Source organism: Erpetoichthys calabaricus, chromosome 16, assembly GCF_900747795.2.
Source record: "Erpetoichthys calabaricus chromosome 16, fErpCal1.3, whole genome shotgun sequence".
Lineage (NCBI taxonomy): Eukaryota > Metazoa > Chordata > Cladistia > Polypteriformes > Polypteridae > Erpetoichthys > Erpetoichthys calabaricus.
In genome coordinates, this window is record NC_041409.2 from 58,407,379 (window position 1) to 58,431,971 (window position 24,593).

At 40.2% G+C, this 24,593-nt stretch overlaps 1 protein-coding gene across 1 annotated transcript in view; it reads left to right on the forward strand.

Moving 5' to 3' along the window:
• The window catches only part of LOC114666611 (protein kinase C eta type-like), a 111,819-nt gene that overhangs the window by 36,387 nt on the left and 50,839 nt on the right, over positions 1-24,593 (forward strand). Inside the window, exon 2 of the mRNA XM_028821532.2 lies at positions 17,590-17,653. Within this exon, the coding sequence (XP_028677365.1) occupies positions 17,590-17,653 (64 nt within the window). The remainder of the gene's footprint in view (positions 1-17,589; positions 17,654-24,593) is intronic.

A 24,593-nucleotide genomic window follows, 5' to 3' on the forward strand; every position in this document is an offset into this window, starting at 1 on the left:
TCATATTGGATTATAAGCACTACCCACTGAAAGGCCACACTCATTTTGACAGTAAACATATATCTGGGTGACTGGTGATGACCTAGAGTTCGGAAAAAATGTGGAAATGTTCCGAGGTATGGCACGTTCAGCTGTGGGGTAGTCAGTGGGAAGGAGGACCTGAACTAGTTTTTTTTATGGTGCAATGGTCTTTAAAGTGTTGCTGAGGATTAGGGAAGCATCTGCCAGCTATGCTGAACTGATTATTGTGGTCACAAAGGTTCTCACTACCTAATCTGCACTAGATCGCAATGACCATAATACGCTTAACCCAGCAGTAAAGACACAACATACAATGAATCTGTGCAGAACAACAAAGTATTTTCATAATATTCTCATTATGGTTATTTAACGTAACCCTCAAGTGAAAATGCTGCAAGTTTTTTTTTTTCAAATTCACATGCGTGAAGCAGATCAGGCAGCAGCGTAGAGTATGAGGCTTACAGTACACATGCATAAAAGGCCTGTGCATCAATCAGGCAGGTAGCACAGATCGAGTAGTGACATCCCCATTCCACATTGGCTGCCACAACCCTGCTATGTCTTTCTGGGAAAAAAAAAGTCTAAGCCGACCACATGAGGAATTTTTAAGAAAAAAAATAAAAACAAGGGCACTGACCAATCCAGTGCATTCACTGCGATAAACACTTTGGTGAATTTCACCAGTCAGCACTAGTGGTGATGAAGGCCACATTCACTGGGTGAGAAAATGTCATTATCTCAAAAGCTAAACCATTGACAAAAGGAGACCAGTATCCCCCACCTGGACATCACCCATTTTTCAAATCGCAATTTAATTTCCTCCCTCTTAGGTGCATGAGAACATACTATAAAGTTACAACAGGTTTACTAACATCTATCAGAATGACTGATCTAAAAAAAGTAAATTTTGTATCCATTTCTTAATCATAAGAGGGCTGGGTAGTGGTGGACTTTGAGGTTTAGCAGTTAACCGTCAAGGGTTCTGCTTCTGTCCTGACCTCCATCTCACTTTGTGGCCATTCTTAACCAGCCAGTGTTCCGGTAGCAGAAATGTGAAAATACATGCACTCTGTCTTTAAAGCATTATAGGATGGTGTTTGCTTTGAAAGGCACTATATTCTGTACCGTGACGTATGCATTGCAAATTGCATGTGACCGAGTGATTAAGGCTCTGGACTGTAACCCACCAAGAGTGAGTCACAGCAGTGGCCAGCGTTACAGTTATGTAGACATACCACAGCTCTGCCACTCAGAAGCACTGCACGCATGACAGTAAACTTGACATTGACAGAGTTCACAATAGAAAGCACTATGCAAAATAAAGGAAGTTTGTTTCTGTCAATAAGTATGATTGATTAAACATTTATTTGCTGTATGTTCAACTTTTCATAGCCCCATTAGACATTAAGGGGTATTTCAATAGGAATATAAAACTAAATTGGTGGGGCCATGCTGTGCTAGTGCATGTCCAAGGTGCTGGCAGCCGGCAGAATAACTGGAAATTTCTCCATGGTTTCTGACAAGGCTCACGCCGTCGACTGTTCGGTGAGTCACAATTTAGATGAGCGTCCAGATTTTTTTACAAGTAAGTATCTCTTGGTTAATGTTGCTATTGCCTGTAGTGGTTTTAAGAAAACATGTTAGAAAAAAAAATTGGGGGTGTCGGGGCATATGGTCGGTTAATTCCGAGATCTATGTTCAGTTCCTAGCCAGATCGTGATACATGGGCAGTTTGCACGTTCTTCTTGTGTCAATGTGGGTTTTTCTCACACTTCTTATTTCCTCTTTTACCACAATGACATGCATGTTAGCCTAATCAGCAACTTTAACTTGGCCTAAAATGAGAGCGTGGGTGTGTGTGATTGTGTCCTGCGTTGAAATGGGGTCTCACCCAGAATGGGTGACCACCTTTCTGGTGATACATGAGTTAGCTAGGTGGTGGAGGACAAGGGTTCAACATGAATGGATGGATGCACTTTTACTGAATAACACCTTTCATGATAAACACCATTGCAAGGTGTTTTATGTTGTCCATATTATATATACCTCCTTTCACAATGAACACACATACAGTAGTTCCTTTTATGTGATACATTTCATATTGAACGTCATCACCATGTATTTCATTTCAGCTCTTTTGGTAGAATTAGTAGCAGTAATGTCACAGGGATTTTAGTGCAGTGAAATTCTTACATATATATCTGGCATATATTCAACTTGTTGCATATCGCTTCCTTTACACTGAGCACCATCACAAGATGGTTCATTGAGCCCCTTCTGTAGCATAATTCACAATGATTTCTGTCACAATGTACTTTATGCCACCTTTTTTTATATAGCAGCATTATCATCACTTTTATACAGTACCCTTCTCAGTGAACAACTTCATAGTATTTCTTGTTATATTTTGACATAGCACCTTTCTCCTTTTTTTTGATGGGTCCTAGGGTGACCTTATTCTTGACCTTATACTCTTTATTATGTACATCGGAGCTAAATATCCCATATCCCTGCTATAGCCTTAATATGTAACACTACCTTTTATATCAGTGACCTCAGGCCACAAGACAGAGCACTAAAATAGGCAATCCACGTAATTCAAAGTATAAAGGGGAGAATAGATAGATAGATAGATAGATAGATAGATAGATAGATAGATAGATAGATAGATAGATAGATAGATAGATAGATAGATAGATAGATAGATAGATAGATAGATAGATAGATAGATAGATAGATAGATAGATAGTAAGGTCACCCTAGGACCCTACCACAACACAACACTTGGTGTAGTCAGCAGGAATTTAGGTAACCATGTTTTGCAAATACAGTTTTCATGAGTGTGTGTATGTTTGATATGGAAGAAGATGATCCACTGTGGCGACCTCTAACGGGAGCAGCAGAAATAAGAAGAAGATGAGTATGTGTACGTTTGTGTGTTAAGTGGTTATAGGGCACCTTGTGGTGGGAAGATTGCCACTTGCTTTTCCACAAAGGGTTAGTAGGCTGAAGGTGACATTCCCAAAAAAATGGACCTCACAGTGAGAGTAAGCAGATTGTTGGTTAGTATGTGGTTTTAACCAAAGTCTTCCAGTCTAAAACTCTCCCAGCGACACCCTAGGTAATATAGCCACCTGCTGTTTGTACCAAAGCTAGTGAGGCTTTTTGTGGAGCACTGCCGGTGTAGCCATCACTCATGTGTATTTGTGTATATAGGATGTGCGTGTGTGTGTTTGTGTGGAGTTTAGGGTGCAAGAGACGAACAATCCAATAACAAATCCCATGATAATACACACAGTGATCACCATTGCTAAGTGTGTTATAAAGCACATAAGATACTGTATCATCCATCTCCAATGTGAACACTCATAAAATTATAATGGCCGGGGACTTTAATTGTGTTTTAAATCCACTCTTAGATAGGACTCCTGTCACAGGGGGGATGACATCTAACACTGCAAAGACAATTACACAGTTTGTAACTGACCACAACTTATCAGACCCCTGGAGGTTTCTAAACCCAAACTCAAGAACATATTCTTTCTACTGACCAGTACATCATTGCTACTCAAGAATAGATTATTTCTTTATAGATAATAATTTTTTGCCTACGATTAAATCTTGCAAGTACTGGATGCTATTGTTATTTCTGACCATGTACCTCTGATCTTAGAGCTAAAGTCACTATGCCCCACACACTCACCTCGTAGATGGTGTCTTAACCCGTTTCTGTTAGCAGACAAGAACTGTACAGAATTTATATCCAAACAAATCAGTTTCTTCATAGAGTCAAGCACATCCTCAGAGGTCTCTGCAGGAATACTCTGGGAAACTCTAAAGGCCTTCTTAGCAGGACAGATTATTTCATATCTTTCCCACAGGAATAAATTAGAAACCAAGAAAGTATAAAGCACATGAGATATCACTGTTGTATGCCATCTACTCAAGTATATTCATAAATGTATCTTTTTTGGTTGCTTGTTCTGCTGTAGTTAACTCATAAATGTTGTGGAAGACCAGCCCTGGCACAGACAGGCAGACACTGATGGTTCAAACACCATACACATTTTATTTACAATTATTTACAATGAATATAGTCCCACAAAACCCAGTGTCCTTCCACCAATCACCCTTATGTCCGGGCCTTTCAAAAGTCCTGTCTTCACCGCCTCCACTCCTCTCCTCCGAGCTTCGTCCTCTTCCACCCGACTCCGGCTAATGATTGGAGGGAGGCGGACTCTTTTATGCCCACCCAGACATGCTTCCTGATGAGCTTCCGCCAGCCCTTCCAGGTGTGGCAGAAGTGCTAATGTCCAGGGCTCCTCAGTCATCTGGGCACCTCCTGGCGGTGGCCACGGGGCCCTATAGGGTTGAGCTTCCATGCTCAATTCCCGTGGCCCCCACACAATCCAGGGCGGCTGCCCTCTCGTGGTCTGGGGGATGCATATTCCCTCTCTCTGTCCTTCTCGGCGTCCTGGCTGGGCACAGCCCCCAGCCACCCGCCACAATGTATCTTTTTAGGTTGCTTGTTCTGCTGTAGGTAACTATTCAATGATCAATCACATGAACATCCCGCCAAAGTGTGGGTCTGATTGCACCCAGAAGTTGCTCGCCAGTGAGATATCATAGCACAAGGAACTTGATGAGTCCTGCAGCAAGAGTGAGATACACAGAATGATGAAAAATATAAGAGAACAAAAGAGTACATTTGACCACCTTCATCGCTGGAACTCCTTCAGAAGCCCATGTAGAGGGAGAAGTTAAAAGTGGAGAATTCACAGAGGTGAATTAGTGCTTGTTGGGTGTTGCATAGTTGGACTTAGATATAATGAGAAATCCAATATCAGGAAATCTGCAGTGAGTGGCCTTCAGGCATTTACTTAATAATGTTCCAATTTTCTTTATGCATCAGGTAAAGTGCATTATGAAAGGCACTATATAGAACATTTAGTTGTTTTATGCTCTGGAACCATTCTTTGCTCTTGATTTAGACTATAGGCATAGGACATGAAGAAGGCCTGCATCTTGGGCCTCCAAAGTATCTTCTACAAACCACTGGAGCCCTTAATTTCACTAAGTAAAAATCTCCAAATCTAGTGGCCTGCAACTGCCCAGCTAAGGGGTGAACAAGGCCTGGAGAAGAAGTAAATGCTGTAATATCCAGACCACTAGACTATTTGGCACCTTAACATCTCTTCTGCATCCTTGAACATTTACAGGTTATTCATGTCGGGCAGTGTACCACCCTGCAGTGAGTCAAAAGGGTCAGTAGGTGTGTGGCCTTCTAGGGGGACAGAGCTGATATGTGAATTCCATCTGCTAAGCCCCTTAAATAGCATGCACTTTGTGTGTTCCTTTCTGTTTAAAGTTTGTCTGAGCAACAGGTTCATGGCCTTTTCCTTCTCAAAGTTTTGCTTGCCTGTGGTTTGGTTGTGTTTTTTTATCTTGATTTTTTTCCTGTTGAGGACTCTAAATAAAGCAAAGCTTGATTGATAGATGGATGGTGAAATATGCTTGGTGTCCTCAGATAGCACATTGTAGGCATTGGCATAGGATTATTGGATGTCACCTATTCAGTATATTCTATGCTTCACTATCCCAGAAATACCCAGTTTATCTGTCCATTCATCCAGCAGTTCTTTTTCACTGTAGTATGGAAGCATCAGATACAAAGCAGGACCACCACTTTTTGAAATTAAAACATGATAAGGCAGGTAGGAGGCAATGATAGAGAGATGTCTTCTTCTCTTACCTTAAAATTTTATACACATTTTAGTTTTTATCCACTGCAAGATCTGGAGCACACAGGGCTTTACTTGCCATGGTTCATTTCTCTGCCAAACTCATACACAGAAGAAAAGTGAAAGTGGGTAGTAAAATAATTACATGGAGAAACTGTGGTGTGCAGGCTCCAACCTTCAGTGGAGATTCCATGCGCTGGAATTTGCCTGCATCTGAAGAACAATTCACAGCTCCTTAAGATCCCTCAAGCATTATGTCACCTGGCTGGCCGAGAGACGTGATGTGCTGTCTTAAGTGCTTTTTCTTTTCTTCAAAAGAAGAAAAACTTGCTGAGCTGGTGATTCCCCATCGGGTTACATATTTTGCATTCTTTAATGGTACTTCATCAGAAGAATAAACTTTAAATCTTTGTGATATTCAAGCTGAAGATTTAGGGCTAAACAGGGCTGAGGATGCTGGTTTAACAGTAGCTCCACAGCCCATCATCCTTCCATGAAGTAAAACTGAAAGCAGGACAGTTGGGTCCCCTTCTCATCTGCTTGCCATCTGCTTGACACCTGCATGTTTTCATACTGAAGAACCTACACCCTTTCATCCACCATTTGCAATGCATGAAGGGGAGTTGGGCTGTCAATGAGAAATGGATGACTTCAGTTGGGCTGCTTGGTCCCCTAAGGTTTGGATTGGTGGATTTCAATATGGCTGCCTGGCTGTCACATTGCTGGGATGCATTTCATTAAGGCCTGGACAGAGAACCCGTCCATCACTCACACTGATTCAGTTAAGAGTCACCAATGAACAGTATGAGCACATCTTTGGGATGGGGGATTAAACAGGAGTACCATGAGCAAACCCAAATGGACCCAAGGACAGCCTGCAAACAGACAGAGGCTAGCTGAGATCTAAACCCAAGACTCTGGACAGTGCAGCACCATGATCCCCAAGTGTTGGCACAATGAAGTTATAACGTGTGCACACAAGCAGTTGTGATCTGAGAGGAAAAGATGAATATCAGGCACAAGTAAAGATTGTTCCTTTATTTTAGTTTATTGTCTCTCAGTTCGGTGACATGGATTTGAAGTTCAAACTACAAGAAGCAAACATCATGTCAGCAAAAATAGAAAAGGCCAGATTAGAATATGATAGACAGAAAAGAGATGTGCTAGCTCTGCTTTGAGCAGAAAACACAAAAACATTAGCTGAAGTGATTGGACTATAAGATACTGTGGTCTGATCTGTGCCATGAACAGAAAGAGAAGAATGACTTTAGAAATGGACAGAAAGATGGCGTCGGCCTAAGGACAAGAGTATACCTCCAGACTCAGTGTTGTATGCTTTGTCATGCAGAAGGATACTTGAGGCCTATCACACCAATGAGTTCATGGAATGACTGAGTCAATCTTCTGATTTCAGTCTAGTTAAAACTGAAAACTCCTACAAAGGAGAAACAGCCACCAAAATTGCCAGCAGTGATGGTACATCAAACAAGAACAACCTTTATTTCTATAACACATATTAATACACAGGATGTAGCTCAAAGTGCTTTACATGATGTCAAAGGAATAGCTACAAGAATAGAGAAACAAACCTTTTTAACAAACAGAACAAGAGTTTCATTACGCCACGCTTTACACAGATTACGTTTTTTATCCATCCATTTTTGAACCCGCTTCATCCAACAACAACAACAACAACATTTATTTCTATAGCACATTTTCATACAAACAATGTAGCTCAAAGTGCTTTTTACATGATGAAGAAAGAGAAAAAATACAAAATAAATAAGAATTAAAATTAGGGAACACTAATTAACATAGAATAAAAGTAAGGTCCGATGGCCAGGGAGGACAGAAAAAGCAAAAAAAATCTCCAGACAGCTGGAGAAATAAATAAAATCTGCAGGGTTTCTGAGGCCACAAGACCACAGAGCCCCCTCTAGGCATTCTACATAACATAAATGACCACAATCAGTCCTCACTGTAGTCAGGGTTCTCATGGAAGGACTTGATGATGACGGTCACGTGGACTTCTGGCCTTTAATCCATCAATGCTGGGACAGCACAGTGCTTTGATTAGGTGGTGGTGGTGCAGATCGCCACCATAGAAAACCGGAAAAAGAACAGAAGAGAAAGTAGGGGTTATTACGGATTGTGGAGCCACCATGAATAATAATGATAATTAATTGAATATACAGAGCATCAGGATTAAACTAAGATGAAGCTATGAGAAAGCCATGTTAAAGTAATGTGTTTTCAGCAGGGTTTTAAAATGCTCCACTGTATTAGCCTGGCGAAGTCCTATTGACAAGCTATTCCAGATTTTAGGTGCATAACAGCAGAAGGCCGGCTCACCACTTCTTTTAAGTTTAGGTCTTTGAATTCTAAGTAGACACTCATTTGAAGATCTAAGGTTATGATTTGGAGTGTAAGGTGTAAGACATTCTGAAATATAAGATGGAGCGAGATTATTAAGGCTTAGTAAACCATAAGCAGTATTTTAAAGTCAATTCTAAGTGACACAGGTAACCGATGTAGTGACTTCAAAACTAGAGAGATGTGCTAAAATTTATTTTCCAGGTTAAGATTCTAGCAGCTGCATTCTGCACTCGTTGCAATTGATTGCAGTTCGGGGGTACATAAACTTTCCTAGCATCAACTAAACCCAAATGCCTGATGCTTATGCTCACTTGAAATAGGAGTGGAGGTTCGAAGGGGGATCGTTCTGAAACATTAAGGTATATCTGTCCACAAAGGCCCACCAATAAGAGGTGAACTTCTGAAATGTGGCATCATTTTCATCTTTCATCTCAGAATTGTGTGTATACAACATGAACAGCACTTATGGTGGATGCGTTACATGGAGGCTTATACTGTGATGTTTAATTCTGGCAGACAGTGGAAATAATTTTTAAGTGGCTTGCAATACCTGCCTATTTCTAAATAATGCAGGGAAGTAATTTTGAGTTTTATTAATTACAATCACATGTATGTGTAGTTTTACAGATATGAAATATTTTCTAATGCCGTAAATATTATGAGGCGACGTCTTGAGCACTGTTTCAGGTTTTTATTGTGCATACCACCATATTATTGGTAGCATTGGTAGCAACGGACTGTTGTTCAGTTGCCAGCCGAATGGTTTGCTGACATTATTACACGAACCGTAAAATGCTGGCAACTTAATTATTCATTCATCCATGTACTAGATCTCCTACTCTTTCTCTCAACTGCCCGTGTAGTGTTAGAAAAGCTGAAAGACGCTTAGGACCTGTTTTGTGTTTTGGCCATTGTAACAAAGGCGCTATATAGACGCCCAACCCGACACAGATTCGCACTGGAGTTACACGTATAAAATAAATAAACTTTTAATTTTCTTCACCTGTGGGGCACTTCTTCCCCGTAATCCCAACAGGCACAACACAGTCCCAAAAACACCAAGTACACCACACACTTCTTCTCCTGCACCACCACTCCTCCCAGGCAACCTCGTCCTCCTCCACCCGACTCTGGCCCCTGAGTGGTGGTTGCTGGCCCCTTTTATAGCTCACCCAGAAATGCTCCAGGCGCTTGATCACCTGTTTCCGGTTGCACTTCCTGGTGGGGCTGAAGACTCATCCAGCTGGGCTCAGGGACCCATGCAGCGCCCCCTGGCGACCACCACAGATCCCAACAGGGCTGTGGAGAACTCCATCTCCAGCTGAGGCACCACTGTCAGCCAGGGAGGCTGCCACCAAGCATCCCGGGAAAGGTATTGAGCAGCCCATGGTTGCTCCCCCAGAACATATGTCGAAGGGGTGTCCCAGACGGGCATGGGACCCAACCGTCCGCCACACAATTTCTGCTTTAGTGTTTTTGGATTGATAAAAGATTCTTGCTGAGTTTTGACGTTGCCCTGTTATTTTGACTGTGGTCCTACCTGTCCAATTAAACATTTACATGTCCTGGTCATTTGCTCCTGCTTTCACCCTTTGCAGATTTCTGGTATCATACCTACCACATGCCTGGGAATCATTTAGAAGGAAAGCAAATATTAAAGATGTAGTGAATATAAGGCAGTCAAGACATGCCTCTTTACATGAGGATGCATGAGGATACATGATCATACGTACAGCCTTTACCAGCAGATGCTGTAGTTAACATTTTTATACATTTTTATGAAGTTCTCTTTAAGCTCCACAAATTATCTCTAGATCTGTTCTGGTGCTTCTTACTCAAGAGAATCCACCTTTAATATTTGTTTTTTCTTTGAAGCCATTGTTTAATATTTGTTAATTGAAAAATGTAATTTTTGACACTATTTTGTTTTCTTAATGGTCATTGCCATTTTGAGAGCTTTGTGTTACATATCACCTCCATAATACTCCCATCAGGCACTAGGACTACGCCTTATGAAAGGCAAAACACAAGCTTAAAAGGTTAAAGCACCGGAGATAAATGTATTTAATTGGCAGCCTTGAATTCCAGCAGAATAAAGAAAAAAAACAAGTTGAAGATTTCAACATTTGGTTGAGGTTGAGCATCTTATGCAGATGCGAGTTTCAAAGTGATTGACTTTTTCCAGTGTAGTCGGTTCTTTTGTGAGTCATGGGGCAGAAGAGGCAGGACTTCCAGGTGAGAGGAGGAAGTGATGTCAGAGCTCCTCCTTTCAACAATCCTCAGATCTGAGAAAAAAAGAGGAAAAGGTGCAAGCAACAGCACAAACCCATGTACCAGGGTGGAATTACAGGCATTACCGAAATCCTGAAGATGCCCCATACTAATGCATGCCTGACACATCATTCAGCTCACGCAAGCCCCAAAGCATCCCAGATTAGATAATTCTCTGTAATTGGTAATTATTCACCATTCTCTTATTGTTATTTTGGTATTAGATCCCTGCTTGAAATAGGACTTTGATTTCTGGTTTTGACCTCTGCTTTGTTTTTTGGTCCCTCCATTCAAGTTTCCTACTTTCTCCTTCAAGATTATACAGCAGACTCCATTGCATTATGATTTAATCAAAGATTCTAAGTTATGTCTTCCTAAGTTTATTTTTGCTATCTATTTATTATTTTTTTTTTTTTTACCATTTTAGCATTGTGCAGTAATGACTCTATCAGTTTTACCATTTTAGTTTTGTTTGTACATTGCAAAGGCAATACGGCGGCCATCTTGTTTAATGAATTTGTAGCATTTCTTCATTTTTTTCAATGCGTTATTCATTTTAATTCATGATTGCATATTATTCTAATGACACTGCACTGTAGCCATTTTGTTTGCTTTATTTTCTACAAGCACTGCATACAGTACACTTAACGGCATACAAACTTTAAGAAATTCAAGCAAAAAATTCATAAGAGTCTTATGGTTGAACAAACAAATCATTTACAGTGCATTCTGAATCTGGTTTTAAGTTGGTTTTCTTTTCAGTTTCAATTTTAGCCCTTAAATGTTGGTGTTTGCTCTAACATCGTGTTTACCAGGTTCTGTGAATTCAACCCAACTCTACTCTCACCAAACCCAACAAAGGATTTAACTTGATTAATGGCAGTATGACATAGTGGTATGCTTTTTTGTTTCCTCCAAGAGCAGTATTTAAGAGCAAAATTATGTTTTCACTGTTATAATACTTGCTTTTATACATTTTTCATGGTCTTAATACATTTTTCATTGGTACTTGATATTTTTTTTCTGCAGTTTTGAAATTTGTAGATCTCATTATGACTTTTATTTCATTTTACTGTCATATTGTAGATTTACAAAATATTCCATCATTTTGTCCAGCAGTTACTAAAATGCAAACATCTGTTGCTAAGGACAAGCCCCTAGAAGTGACATCATGTGATGTCATTGGCACAACCCTATTTAAGCCAGTGCTGTGTGGGATTTGGTGTTCCAGTGTAATGAGACGAGGTGTCTCTGATTGTTGGGAGGTGAAAAAATAACCAGGAGATGCATAATGTCCTAGAAACAAGTTCAATAAGCCAGGAAGAGGTCATTAATAAGAGGGGAGAAGTGATCGAAACATCAGACCTACAGGGCAAGGCAAAAATCACAGTCGAGAAACAAAAGGAGTTTGAAAACCTAACACGAGGACCTACTTGAATTGAAACTAACACTAAAATATCTTTTGAGACTTTTTTAAGAAAATCCACCGAGGGATACTGAAAGATACAAATGTCGTCTTTATAGCATCACTTACTCATACGTCAACAGAGTAAACAACGGGAACAAGATGCTTTTTGATTCAAAATGAAAGATCAAATAAACTAGAAAAACAGAATCCTTGACATAAAAAACCTTGATCAGACTAAAATTAACATATGCAATGCCCAAATACTACACCAAGTTTATGAATAAATTATAAAACATTCTATGAGTGCTTTTTATGTGGTTTTAAGAACTCTTGTCTGAGTCGTCTAAGACGTTGATTTTGGTTTGTACACCCGACTTGGTTATATGACAGTTTGATTCCTGGCTTTGACCCCTGCTTGTGATGAGGTAAAGCTTTCATCTTTTGGTCTTTATTCTGCTTTTGCCCTTGTGGCCTCTCAGTTTACAGGTGTGAAAGAACATTCTGCTGTCATCTGAACTTTATTCTTGAGGTGAACTTTTTCCAGCAACAGAACGCAAGTTTCTCAGACATTTTCTTTTCTTTTTGCGTTTCCTAATTTTATTTCTGGCGTCAAGCCTGTCTTTTCGAGTGTATTTGGAGGTCACTTATTTTTGTGTTTTAGTGTAATGACTTGAACTCTGCTCGGACTATTCTTCCAGTAGAGTGCTAAGGTGACCCTGGCTCATTCTAGTTTTTATAAACTTTCTGATCCACCATTTTGGAGAAATCAGAAGATTTATGAAACATTGTAGTTTTGCCCAAATGGACCGAGGACTTAGTACTGAGTTGTAAATTAATAATATATTGCAACTACTAAAGGCTCCTCTAAAATAGTAATTCTTTAGATGAACCTGCCATAATTATAACCCCACTTTGTATGAGAGAAGTTCTGAAATATAAATGTGGTCAACAAGCATGGGTTGGGGAGGCTAAAGTTTAAAAAAGCTTGAGCACCTCTGATACGGTGAGCTATAACAGGAGAACACCACCCAACATCTTTCATACTCTGAATACTGCCAAGAATGACAGGGCTATGAGAAATTATCAAAAAGTGTGATGTTTTTTAGAAAAGAAACAAACACACACACAAAATCAAAAAGGGATGACAATAGGGAAACACAAAGTAATAATAGAATTGAAGTGACTCAGACCAGGTCCTGTTGACCCACTGACCCTTCTCCTACAGGTTATTGTCCTGGCTGTCTGTAGGGGTAACTTCCCCATTTTCCCACCATGTGTCTCTCTAAAAAGGAAATAGTGAGTCGCTGGTTTCATATTTATTTTTAAAGTGGCAGAGATTGTGTGAAAATATAACCATTGAGGTGTAAAAAGAGGTGCGGTCCCAACCCGTGAAATGCTGTTTATTGCAGGAAAGGGGTGCAAAATAAGTCAAAAAAACATTCAGAAGTCATCCTGGAGTAGATTTACAGAGATGTGTTCACTCTGTCAAAATGGTGACAACTTCCTGACTTTGTCTTCTTATATGGAGACTGGGACAGAAGAGTTGGGGGCAAGGGAGAGCAAATGTGATGTTAGGAGTCTTCAGGTGGAACTTCCTCTGGCCCGGGAATAGGTATGGATACTGTTACAATACACAGTGTAACCCTATATCCAGTCCTCCCAGTTTTCATAAGGCTCTCACAATACTCGGATGTTTGATTAGCAGAATACACATACAAGAAACTGAGACCTAAAGATAAGTGAGTATCAATCTGTTGAATGAACTGTCTTAATACTTGCTTTTTCTTTATGGGTGCCAACATTTTGTCCAGCAGTTGCTAAGATGCAGATATCTGTTGCTGTGGACTGGCCCCTAGAAGTGACATTATATGATGCCATTGGCACAAGGTTATTTAAGCTGGTGCCCTGCGGGGTTTTGTCTTCAAATGTAATGAGGCAACCAGACACTGATTGGCTGTGTGAAAATAGCACCACAGACACATAAAAGGAGTTAGGAAGAAGGAGTTAGGGAGCTGATGTGAATTTCCATATGACCATCAACTTCCACCAAATTGCCTAAACTGATGTCCAGTATGGTTGAATAGCAGTCTCCTTCTTTTACAACTTCTCCTCCTCCTTCACCATCCATATACTGTATGTTCTAAGCCAGTTTTCTCCATTACAAAGCTGAAGAGAGGTGAAGCCTATGCTAGCAGCATGGGGTGTCAGGCAGAAACATACCCAGGAAGGAATGATGGTCCATTGCTCTCACACACACACACACACACACACACACACGCACTCACACACACACACATACTGGCCCAGTTTAGAGTTGCCATTTCAGATAATGTGCATGCCTTTGTAAAAGAAATGGAAAGTAGCCCTGTGAACATGAAGTAAACATGAAACTCCTGTTTGGCACCCACACTAAATGCAATAATCATATTTAATTAACAGGGATTAAAAATAACTTTGAATGCAATCCAGCCCCACATTTTAGTTCATAAACTGATTGATCAATTCTGTTTCGATCCTTACGTGGTGGAGTGGATTCTAATCTTTTCAAATAACAGAACACAGAAGTAAGTGTTAATGGCTTTTTCTCTGATAGTCTTAACTAATCATTGCGTTCACTTCAAGGCTGCTGTCCATCTCTTTGTCTGTTTACCTTATAAACAAGTAACAGGTAGGAGTTCATATGAGGACAGACATATCCTGGAATTTGCAGGTGAAGTTTCTACAAGATAAGAGGGATAGTCATGGACCAGTTGTTGGTGAGCTTGTTCAATGGTGGGGTCTGTCCTTTTACCCCTAAATATCTCTAAGAGAAAGGTTGCTGCTGCAGATTTCAAATGCTCCCCTACTCCAACGCTCTCAATAGTAAATAACTGTGGACATGGTGGAACACTACAAATATCTTGGGACCAGTAATGGTGCACTGCATAATAACATGCACTTGACTTGAGCATTCCTAGTTTTCATACTCTTTCTCTGTACCTTTAGCATTCCTTTGCTCAGAGGTTGATGCTCTTGCTGCTTCGTGAGCAGCTTTTGCTTTCTCCACCCTAGCGGCCCACACCTTCTCTTCTTTTGTCTGTATCTTTTCGCATTAAAAGTGATTAAGTCACTTTTTGTGTTGCAATACTTAGTACGTTTTCCTTAATTTTTCACTTAAGCTGGCACTTAAGATATGAAGAGGTAGGAAGTGACGGCGAATGTGGTAGGGATGAGAACTGTGTCCGTACGCATACGCCACACGGCTGCCCTGCTGGCCGTTGCCGAGAGTTGATTCTACAATAAAATTAAATAAAAATAAAAAGAGGAAAACCTTGGAGGTCAATCATCGCCCCAAAAGTGGATAATAGACGTCACATAGTATACAGTATGTGTACCAAATTTCAGGTCAATAGGTCACACGGTGTACGAGCTACAGGTTGATTTAAAATCCTGGACAGACAAACGGACAGCCACGGTAGTGTATTATATAAGGAGATAATCATTAATAACAGGTCAACTTTTCATCTGAGCACAGAACAAATTTATAAGAAGACACAGAACAGCTACTCCTTCTTAGTAATCTCAATAGTTTTAAAGTGGACAAAACCATAATGACACTTTTTTGTAAGTCTTTTATTAAATCATTTGTCACATTTGCTGTTGTATGTTGGTTTGACAACCTCAGCATTAAGAGTATACATGTAAACCATCTTTAACAACATTGTAAAAAATAGCTTTAGAATCATTGCTTAAAATAGCTGTAGAATCTTTGGTTTACAGCAGATGTCTGCCAATGAACTGTACCTCAGACAGGTTAGACTCAGTCCTGTCGCACAGTAGACATCCTTTGTCTCCCCTAAATTTCAGCCTTTGCCATCAGGTTTAGATTTCTGGGGGTAAAGAGCCACAGATTTAAGAACTCTTTAATTCCCAGAACTATAATCATTTTGAATTCTGTTACTTGTAGGGATGCTGTTGAAATCTGATGTATTATTTTGTGTACTGTTCCAGGCAATTATTCTTCTTTGTACTAATCTTCAGTGAATATACTGTACATATTATAAAATATTATACTGTAGTTGTAAGTTGCTGGCATATTTTCTTGTATCTGTTTGTTTCGTACCTTCCTGTGTAACAACAAGGGGGCACCACTTAGCCCCAGACCACAGACACAATAGCACCCAGCACAACTTTAATCTCAAATAAATGATTTTATTTGTTTCCTGACTCTGACTCCCTGAGGGTATGCGACGAGTTTCTTTTATCTTGGACTCACGAATGCTTTCAATGTTGCAGCAGCAGTGCTCCAGATCACTTCCGGGATGTACATAAACCAGGACAGTCTTCCCCCAGCAGTGTCCTCTTGAAGCACCCAAGGACCCCGACAGAGCTACTCTTCTGTATTGCAATTTCCCTACATGAGTCCTAACCAGGACCAGCCTGTAAGGACACTGCCACCTACCATATGTGGGAATGAACTGCCTCGCACATCTGTGTTTGTGCCCAGTTCCATCATTATCTTCTCATCATGACTGGGATAAGTATCATCACCCATCCCGGTCCATCCTCTTCCAAGCTCTCCTTCCATTATGGCTATTTAGCCAGGTAAGGAGTTGTTGTTCGACCCAGTCGGGATGCCAATCCCATTGTCTTGGCATTCACATCTGTTTCAAACCAAATAAATGTTGCCTAAACTCCATGAAGACCAGGACCTAAGTGGGATTTGAATGCACATCTTCGGAACTGTGAGGCAGAAGTGTGAACCGATTTTTCAGTATGGCAGCAGTTTTACCATTTTGCTATAGTGCCCTCATATCCCTCACCCACCCATCCATTTACTTTAACTCTTGTCTGCATGATTATTTTTATCACTCCTGCTTTTGTCTTTTACAATAACATGTATTAGCTGGAGGCTGACCCTTAATGCCGTGAACTCAGGTGCATTTTTCAACAATTTCAGTCATTTCAGAAATGCTGCTCATCCAGTGGATTCTGCACACCTGGAGGCAATAGGCTTGTCGTTCAGGATGGGCAGGTAGTTCTTCTCATTCTGTTGCCAAGCACTCAATCCATACTTGAGAAGGCAGTAGAAATTCTGACAACATCACCTTAACCTTCTGTTCCTGAATTTGATAGTTTATTTTTTGGAAATATGTGTTTGCTAGGGCACGTAGGCCTCCATTCACTTGTAACCCTTTGACTCAACTGCCACTAAACTAGTAGATCTGAGGCCAAAAGGTGAAAGAAAATCCTGAGTCTAAAAATGAAGCAATACAAAGTTGTGCTGAGGAACCAGATGTGAAAGACAATACTCTTTTAACACATCCTTGATCGTGTTGATATCTCCTCTGGTCACAAATCGAAAATGTGGGGGTTACTTTGTTGGTTCTTTTGTGTTGAGCAGTGACTGCTAAACTTCTTCAATGTTGTAGGTGTTTTCCTGAACACCATCATTCTCCACCAAACTACATTTGAGCAATATGTAGGACAATGACAAGTCCCTTCCAAAGATGTAGTACACCCTGGCATATGCTCTGTGGTGCCCCATCTCTGCAGTTTCTCCTGATGTCGGCCCATAAAGCTCCAAAATATAGGCCTGCCTCTCCCAGTGACACTCACTTTTAGGCTTCAGTCCTCTCCATCGCTATAGTGACTTCACGCTCTCTATCTGTGTTGTAAGATGCCTTGCTTTGTAAAGCATTTTGAAAGACACTATATAACATAAACGTTAATTGGTGGACTGAGAAGTAGCTTGGAGATTCAGGCTTTAATACCGCTGTCTTTTCTTCCCAGGTTGACCTGGAGCCGGAGGGCAAAGTCTTCATTGTCATCACCCTCACAGGGACCTTTGTGGATGGTAAGTAAAATGTGTTGTCCATCCATCTATTCGTTTGTTCTGTCTGGAGCATCTTTTGATTACTTTTGAATATATTTAAATAGTTGTATTTGGTTAGATTTGCCGTTTCTAATACATTTTTCCTTATAAGGAATGAATGAAGTGAAGGATTACTAGTTAACTTGGGTACATCGCACAAGCTGATGAGCATTGGTACTAGGAAGAAGACGAGGATAAAGAGCATTTGGAAAGGACAGCATTTAAGCAGTTAGAGTATTGATAGGTATTTTATGTTAGAAAAAAGGATACAGCAAAGAGAGGGGACAAAACAGAGACTTAAGGGAAAATCTAGTAAGCAACAGCAACACATCCAGCAAGCAGCTGAAAATGTGTCAGTAGTAGAGGGTAGTAAGAGCATCTGAAACATTTAATAGAGTGGCTTAGAGAGAGCCAGTAAGTATTAAACAGGTACTGTTGTTTGCTAAACTCATAGTTCATTTATATTTCATTTTGGAAGAGATTCACTGTCACACAAGCAAATTTAAATCATTACAATGCAAGTCTTGCATGATGTTGGACTTTTTTGGAAGTTGGCTTCGGTGAGGTGGACTCCCTGGATATCTACATCTGCCACCTCAGGTTAAAGACCTTTAGGAGGACGTAGCTAGCCTGCATTGTAGTAAATAATTGACTTATCTTGCTCAGATGTCCTTTAGGGAAATAGTGTGCACCCCAAAGTGGCACAGAAGTAGATTCCAGATTAGAGAGGTAGGAAAGGGTTGGTCACGGTCGGATTTAAGCGCAAGACAGGACTTACATGCTGTCCAGGGTCATCAAACCCAGAATTTGAGGTTTCCAACTGTTTTCAGTCTTTTGCAGAACAATATGGTGGTTCTGATGAGTATGAGGTGATAGGTAGGGATGAGGAACTTAAATGTGTTACCTCCAAAGCAGCATCTAGAAAGCAAGAAGTATTGATAGTAGAGGACTCAATCATCAGAGGGATAGAGATGCATGCATCAGTCCAGGAAAGGCTGAGGAGTTTAAAGGGCTTAACAGTTGGTTTTAAACTTGATGTAGGATAGAGGAGCATAGGTTTATGGGATGTTGGAACTCCTGGAACAGATGAGACCCATTACACTGGGATGGGTTATATTTAATCAGATGAGACACCAATGTACAGTATTGGGGAGGTGTATGAGTAAGTTAGTTAAAGACTGTTCAAAATACAGAATTTAGCACAGGCCCGGTTTAAAACAAAAAAAATTATGGACAGTAGTAAAATACAAATATACAAGATAATCTGGACATTTCTAGTACATTATTAAGAAGTCGAGTTCTACACTAAAAATTGTTTTCCTTAATGCTAGGAAATATTAAGAATAAACTAGGTAAGCTAGAATTATATGTAGCTACACATAACTTTTATATAGTAGGAATAACAGAAACCAGTCTAAATAATAGAGATGGACAGGAGTATAAAAGAGGGGAACATATTATTGATGAAAGGCAGAATAAGCCAAAACGGTGGAGGAGTCACCATTTATATAAGCAGGATTTGAGTGCAAGTTTTCTTCAATAAGATGGTGAGACGCAACATATTAAGGTTGTTTGGATTCGACTAGACAGCATTAGTGATTGAGGCCTCATATTAGGAGCGTATTATAGACATCCTAATGCGAACAATGGTATCAATTTACATCTTTTTAATAGCTAGGGGGCTTTGCCCCCTACTCGCTTCATTTGCCCACCCCCCAACCCTGCATGTTGCTAACCGACGATCATTTAAAAGCCTGTACAGCAGCTGCTGCTACCGCGCTGCGTGTTCTGCATGTCGCGCTGAGCGACGATCATTTAAAAGCCTGTATAGCAGCTGTAATTTTGTCTCACTTCCTTGTCTCCCGGGATGTTAAAGTGTCTCCAAGAAATTGTTTGTAAGTAGGGCTTGACATGCAAATAGTCTCGTGGGACTTCAAAGTGTCTCTCAGAGATGATCACGTCTCGACCCAGGATTTTTTTTTAATAATAGATAGATATCAAAATAGCAAGTTTAGAGGGAAACTTTGTAGTCATGGGGGAATTTAGTTACCTAAATATTAACTAGGATAAGCTTACAAATAGCAGAGCACAAGAATGGGAGTTTTTGGATGTAGTTAATGACTGTTTTTTAATTAAAGATGTTAAATCACCAACGAGAGGTAAGCCTTTCCAGATTTAGCATTAGCATTTAGCAGGATGTAGGTGTGATTGAACCTCTAAGATCCAGTAGATTTCACAGCATTGTGGCAGAATGCATATTTTAAACTTTAAAACAGTCAAGTTTAATTTTAGTAACGTAAATTTTGAGTTGATGTGGCTTGGCCTAAAAAAATAAATTAGGATAAGTGTGTAAGAGTGGAGGCAGTTGAAGATATGTGGAACAGATTTAAAAGTGTTTTATATGTAGCTAGCTGCATGTGGTCTTTGGGACATAAAGCAACCCAAAGATTCCCTAGCAGTTTCACTATATTAGTAAACTTGCAGAGGCATCAGCTAAGTGGGCAGGTGGGACAAGTGGCATCTTGTCTGAGACAGATGTGTAGTCGAGTGCAGCTGTTGCACAAATTGAGTGGGACAAGCTGGAACCTTTCTCAGGCAAACATTTGGTAGCTTGTTGTGTGAACGTACAACGTGCATGTACCACAAAGCTCAGTTTGTCTGCTTGGGTTGAATGGGAAGTGAGGTGCACGCAAGTGTCGAAAAAATTTAAAAGCGCACGCCAGGCACCATCTCACCAAATCCACCAAGTCACACTTGTATAAGCTTCTACATCTTACATAGAATCCACACCAACTCCCATGGCTGTGGCTGAGTGTGAGCAGAGCAGACTGCTAAATGCACACACAAATACGCACACACACACACACATACACACATACACACACGGGTCTTTCATTTATATATGTTGTAGCAAAAATGACCATCAGACATTGTGAAGGTTTGGGGCAGCCACCCGTATAATTTTTCCCGGCTGCAAAACTGATTCAAAATCATAGACATGTTCACACAACTGAGCCCAAAACAGAACTGTTTCAGTATCAACAAGATGGCAGCTTTAAAGGCCATTAGAGGAAGTGATGTCATCGAGACCGGAACCGGAAGTGACATCGATGGCTGCCCCAGAGCCGGGCGGGATTTCCCTAGAATGGTCTGCAAGAGATCAAGAGAGAGAATTAGTGCACTTCACCACCCCCTGGTCCGGCATGGAATTACATGTACTCAAGCCCTTTAGTTGCCTCCTAAACACGCGTGTGTGACAATGTCTAATGCTGGACAAGGCAATTCCAAAATTAAGAAGCAATAAGAAATTAAAGAATAAGAGCTAAAAAAGAAGTTATAAAGGCAAAATGGCTATATAAAGCAACAGTTAAAAAGAATATTAGGAAAGCTAAAAGTCAGAGAAATATTGCAGAAAAGGCGGAAGATGAGCAAAAAGGTTTCTTTTAATGTTTTAGTAGTGTAATAAGGACACAGAAACTCATAAAGTTTTGGGGTTTCCGGCCCCATATACTAAAACACGGTCAGTGATATGACTTTCAAGCATTACACCCAACGTCTTTGCATGTGATGGAGGGAGCATTTATGAGGTGGGACCAGAAACTGATGAAAGGAATGCTGGGAAGGAACAGAGGTGCTGTATGGGAGCCATGACGTCATTGAGATGGGACCAGAGGAATGCGGAAGTGGTAGTGCGTGGTTTAGGGAATCCGTGCAAAGTTACGGTGGTGTTGTTTCTTACTTTCTGTGGGAAAAAAAGAAAGAAAGATTATTTCCCCGCCTTGATTCCCTGGCACGATATGTTTCCTTGCTTGTTGGGTCTTTACGCGGCTCCCTATGCACGCGTGCGTGACAGTAGTACTGTAAATGTCAAGAGGGAGATGAAGAGTATTAGGAGTGGTAAAGTTGAGCTAGCATATATAGATAGTGAAATAGCAAATATTTGAATGTGTTTTTTTGAAGTTATTAAGTTTTAAGAAACCAATAATATCCCAAAAATAACAGGGGCTACTAAGGAGCTACTTAGTGATTTGGAAATTGTAAACAGGGAAGTACTGCTTAGATTAAATAGGCTGAAGTCTTTTAAATCACCCGAACAACATAACATTTATCCTCACATTTTAAGGAAGTCATTGAGTACATATATTAATCCTTAACACATGTTTTTTGAAAAGTATTGCACCGTAGGAAAATTCCTAAAGAACTGAGGCTAGCAAATATGATTCTGTTGTATGAAAAGGACGATCAGGCTAATCCAAGTAACTTCAGCCCAGTAAGCTTTACGTGCATCACAGGCAAATTAATGGAAGGAATTATTAAGGAAAAGATCGAGCCACACATGGCAGAAACAGGAGTATCAGCAAATAGTGCTTGGGCTCAGATGGGGATGGCTGTGTTTCACTAATTTGCTGAATTTCTACTAAGAAACAACAAGAGCGTACAATAAGAGATGCACATTATGTTATTTATCACATGAAAGGTTAGTGATCAAACTAAAACACGTGGGAGTTCAAAGTGAAGTGTGTGGGTGGGTATGAAATTGGTTCAAACACAGAAAGCAGAGTCATGATGACAGGAATTAGGTGATAATAAAAGTGGTCTCCCTCAGAGGTCAGTGTTGGGGCCACTGCTCTTTTTATTATACATAAATAATCTGGTTAAGAATATCATCAACAAGCTACTTAAGTCTGTAGAAGATACCAAGCTAAGTGGGTGTGCAGATAATGCAGTATCAATTAAATTGTTCCAGGGGGATAAGGACTGCATACATGCTTAGGAAAATTTGTGACTGATAAAATTTAGTTATATAATTAACTAGTGAGGCCTCACTTGGAGTACTGTGTTCAATTTTTGTCTCCATCTCTATATATTTAAAATCCAACATCTATCTGTCTGTATGTCATGAGAGAACTACTTAACGGATTTAGATTGGGTTTTTTTCTATAATTTGCTTGAACATACCGGTTGATTTTGCGTCTTCTCTCATTGCGCTAAGAATTATAGTTCACTTGCAGGAGTGATATATTCTCGTTAATCTGAGGCAGCGGTCGCTGGCCGAGGGGAGGGGAAGCGTGACGTCAGGAGTGGGGATCCAGGGAGGACCCTCCTCGCTGTCCTGTTTAACTACTATGCAGGCAGAGCCGCGGTGGACAGCTAGTGTTACATAAAAAACATAGCTGCGTTAAAAGAGTCCAGAGAAGAGGGACTAGCCTAGTTTTAGGAGACTGAAGAAGATGAACCTTTTCAGTTTAAGCAAACATAGGTTAAGAAGTGACATGATTGAAAAGGTTCAAATTATGGAAGGAATTAGTACAGTGGATCCCTGCTAATTCATCAACAAGAACACTGGGACCTGGTTGGAAACTTGGTAGATCCTCTAACACCCTGAGTAGCCCAGTACTGGGCTGAGCAATCATTTAAAACTCTTTCACTATATCGTACAGGAGAAGTATGCCACAGACCAAAATAAACAATACCTCATTTGCAAATGATGGATGTTGGATTCACACTCTTTTTAATCAAATTGTTAAAATATTTACAGTTGACTTTTAATCTGGTATGAAATCATACACGTGGTGTTTCATAAAATGGCACAAAAAATATTTCAAGAAATCGCAGTAATTGTTCTGTATAAGGAACACCCAATTATTATGCATCAATCAAAAAGTCCCGACCAATGGCTTTCAACCAGAGCTATGAGCCCTCCCACTGACAGGGTAAACGAGAGCTATAGGCTGAAAACCGCAAATAGAGTTACACCGCTTTTCTGATTCTCACATATTACTTCACAAAACAACACCAAATATCTAGAAGTATACACATCAGTACTTACAATAGATTCCCCCGATCAAAACAAGTGCAAGCACATTACTGTATGATGATTCAATAATGAGCTATCCTCCAAATCAGAGGAGTCACAAAGCCACCATTGGCAAGTACCATTTCACATTTCATTAGATCTGACTCAGTAGGTCACACACTCACAAACCTCACGCCATTGGATGGCAGCTGCTGTGATGTCTCCAATGGTACATAGTTGTCCATATATGGACATAATGAGACACAGTTGATGGTGTTCATAATGAAAAACTACACTGTTTGAAGCAGGAGCAAACAATGTAAATAGTTTTGTGTAAATGTGTAGGTGGGGTACGGGGGGTACTTGGGTGTAAGAGTGTATTAGGGGGTGGGGTTCAGAGTTTTTATATGATTCACTGTTTTATGTGCAATAAAACTGTTCTGAACCTGGACCCTCACTTGGAGAGATTTTACAGGGGGAGTGCGACCCACAGTGCCGAATGCTGTAACTAACTAACTTTGTATTATCAACATGAAACTTTAGACAGGTACAGTTGACATGTCTGGGAATATTTCAGAGCTGAAAAAAACTGCCCTGGCATTCCCTGTACATGAGATATACTGTCTCAGGAAACAAAAATTTGAAAATATTACTGTAAGCGTCTGTTTTTTTCCTACTTTAGCAGCAGTTTCAAAGTAAATGAATGTGGAAATTTGTCGCAAACACAGGTTCTATCACATTTGAGAAGTTCAAGTTTTAGTGGAAAATTGACTGTCCTGCCTTTATTTTTTGAATAATAAGGCTTTATTTTGGGGTATTCCCCTCAGATGGAGCTTACTGAAAAAAAGGGTGCAAGGGGATTTATTGAGGGCAGATGTTTCACAAACATGATAAAGTTTTCTTTACACAAGAACCATAGACATATGGAATAAATGACCAAGTAGTGTTGTGCAGAGCTGGAATTTAGTGACCTTCAAATGTCAACTTGAGGTTATTTGGACAGTCTAGCAGAAAAGAATAGACAAGCTTGTTGGTCTGAGTGGCCTGTTCTCGTCACAATTGTTCTAATGTTTTTATATAGGGGTTTTATTAAAATACAAAGGCATTAGAAATGAGTACATTAGG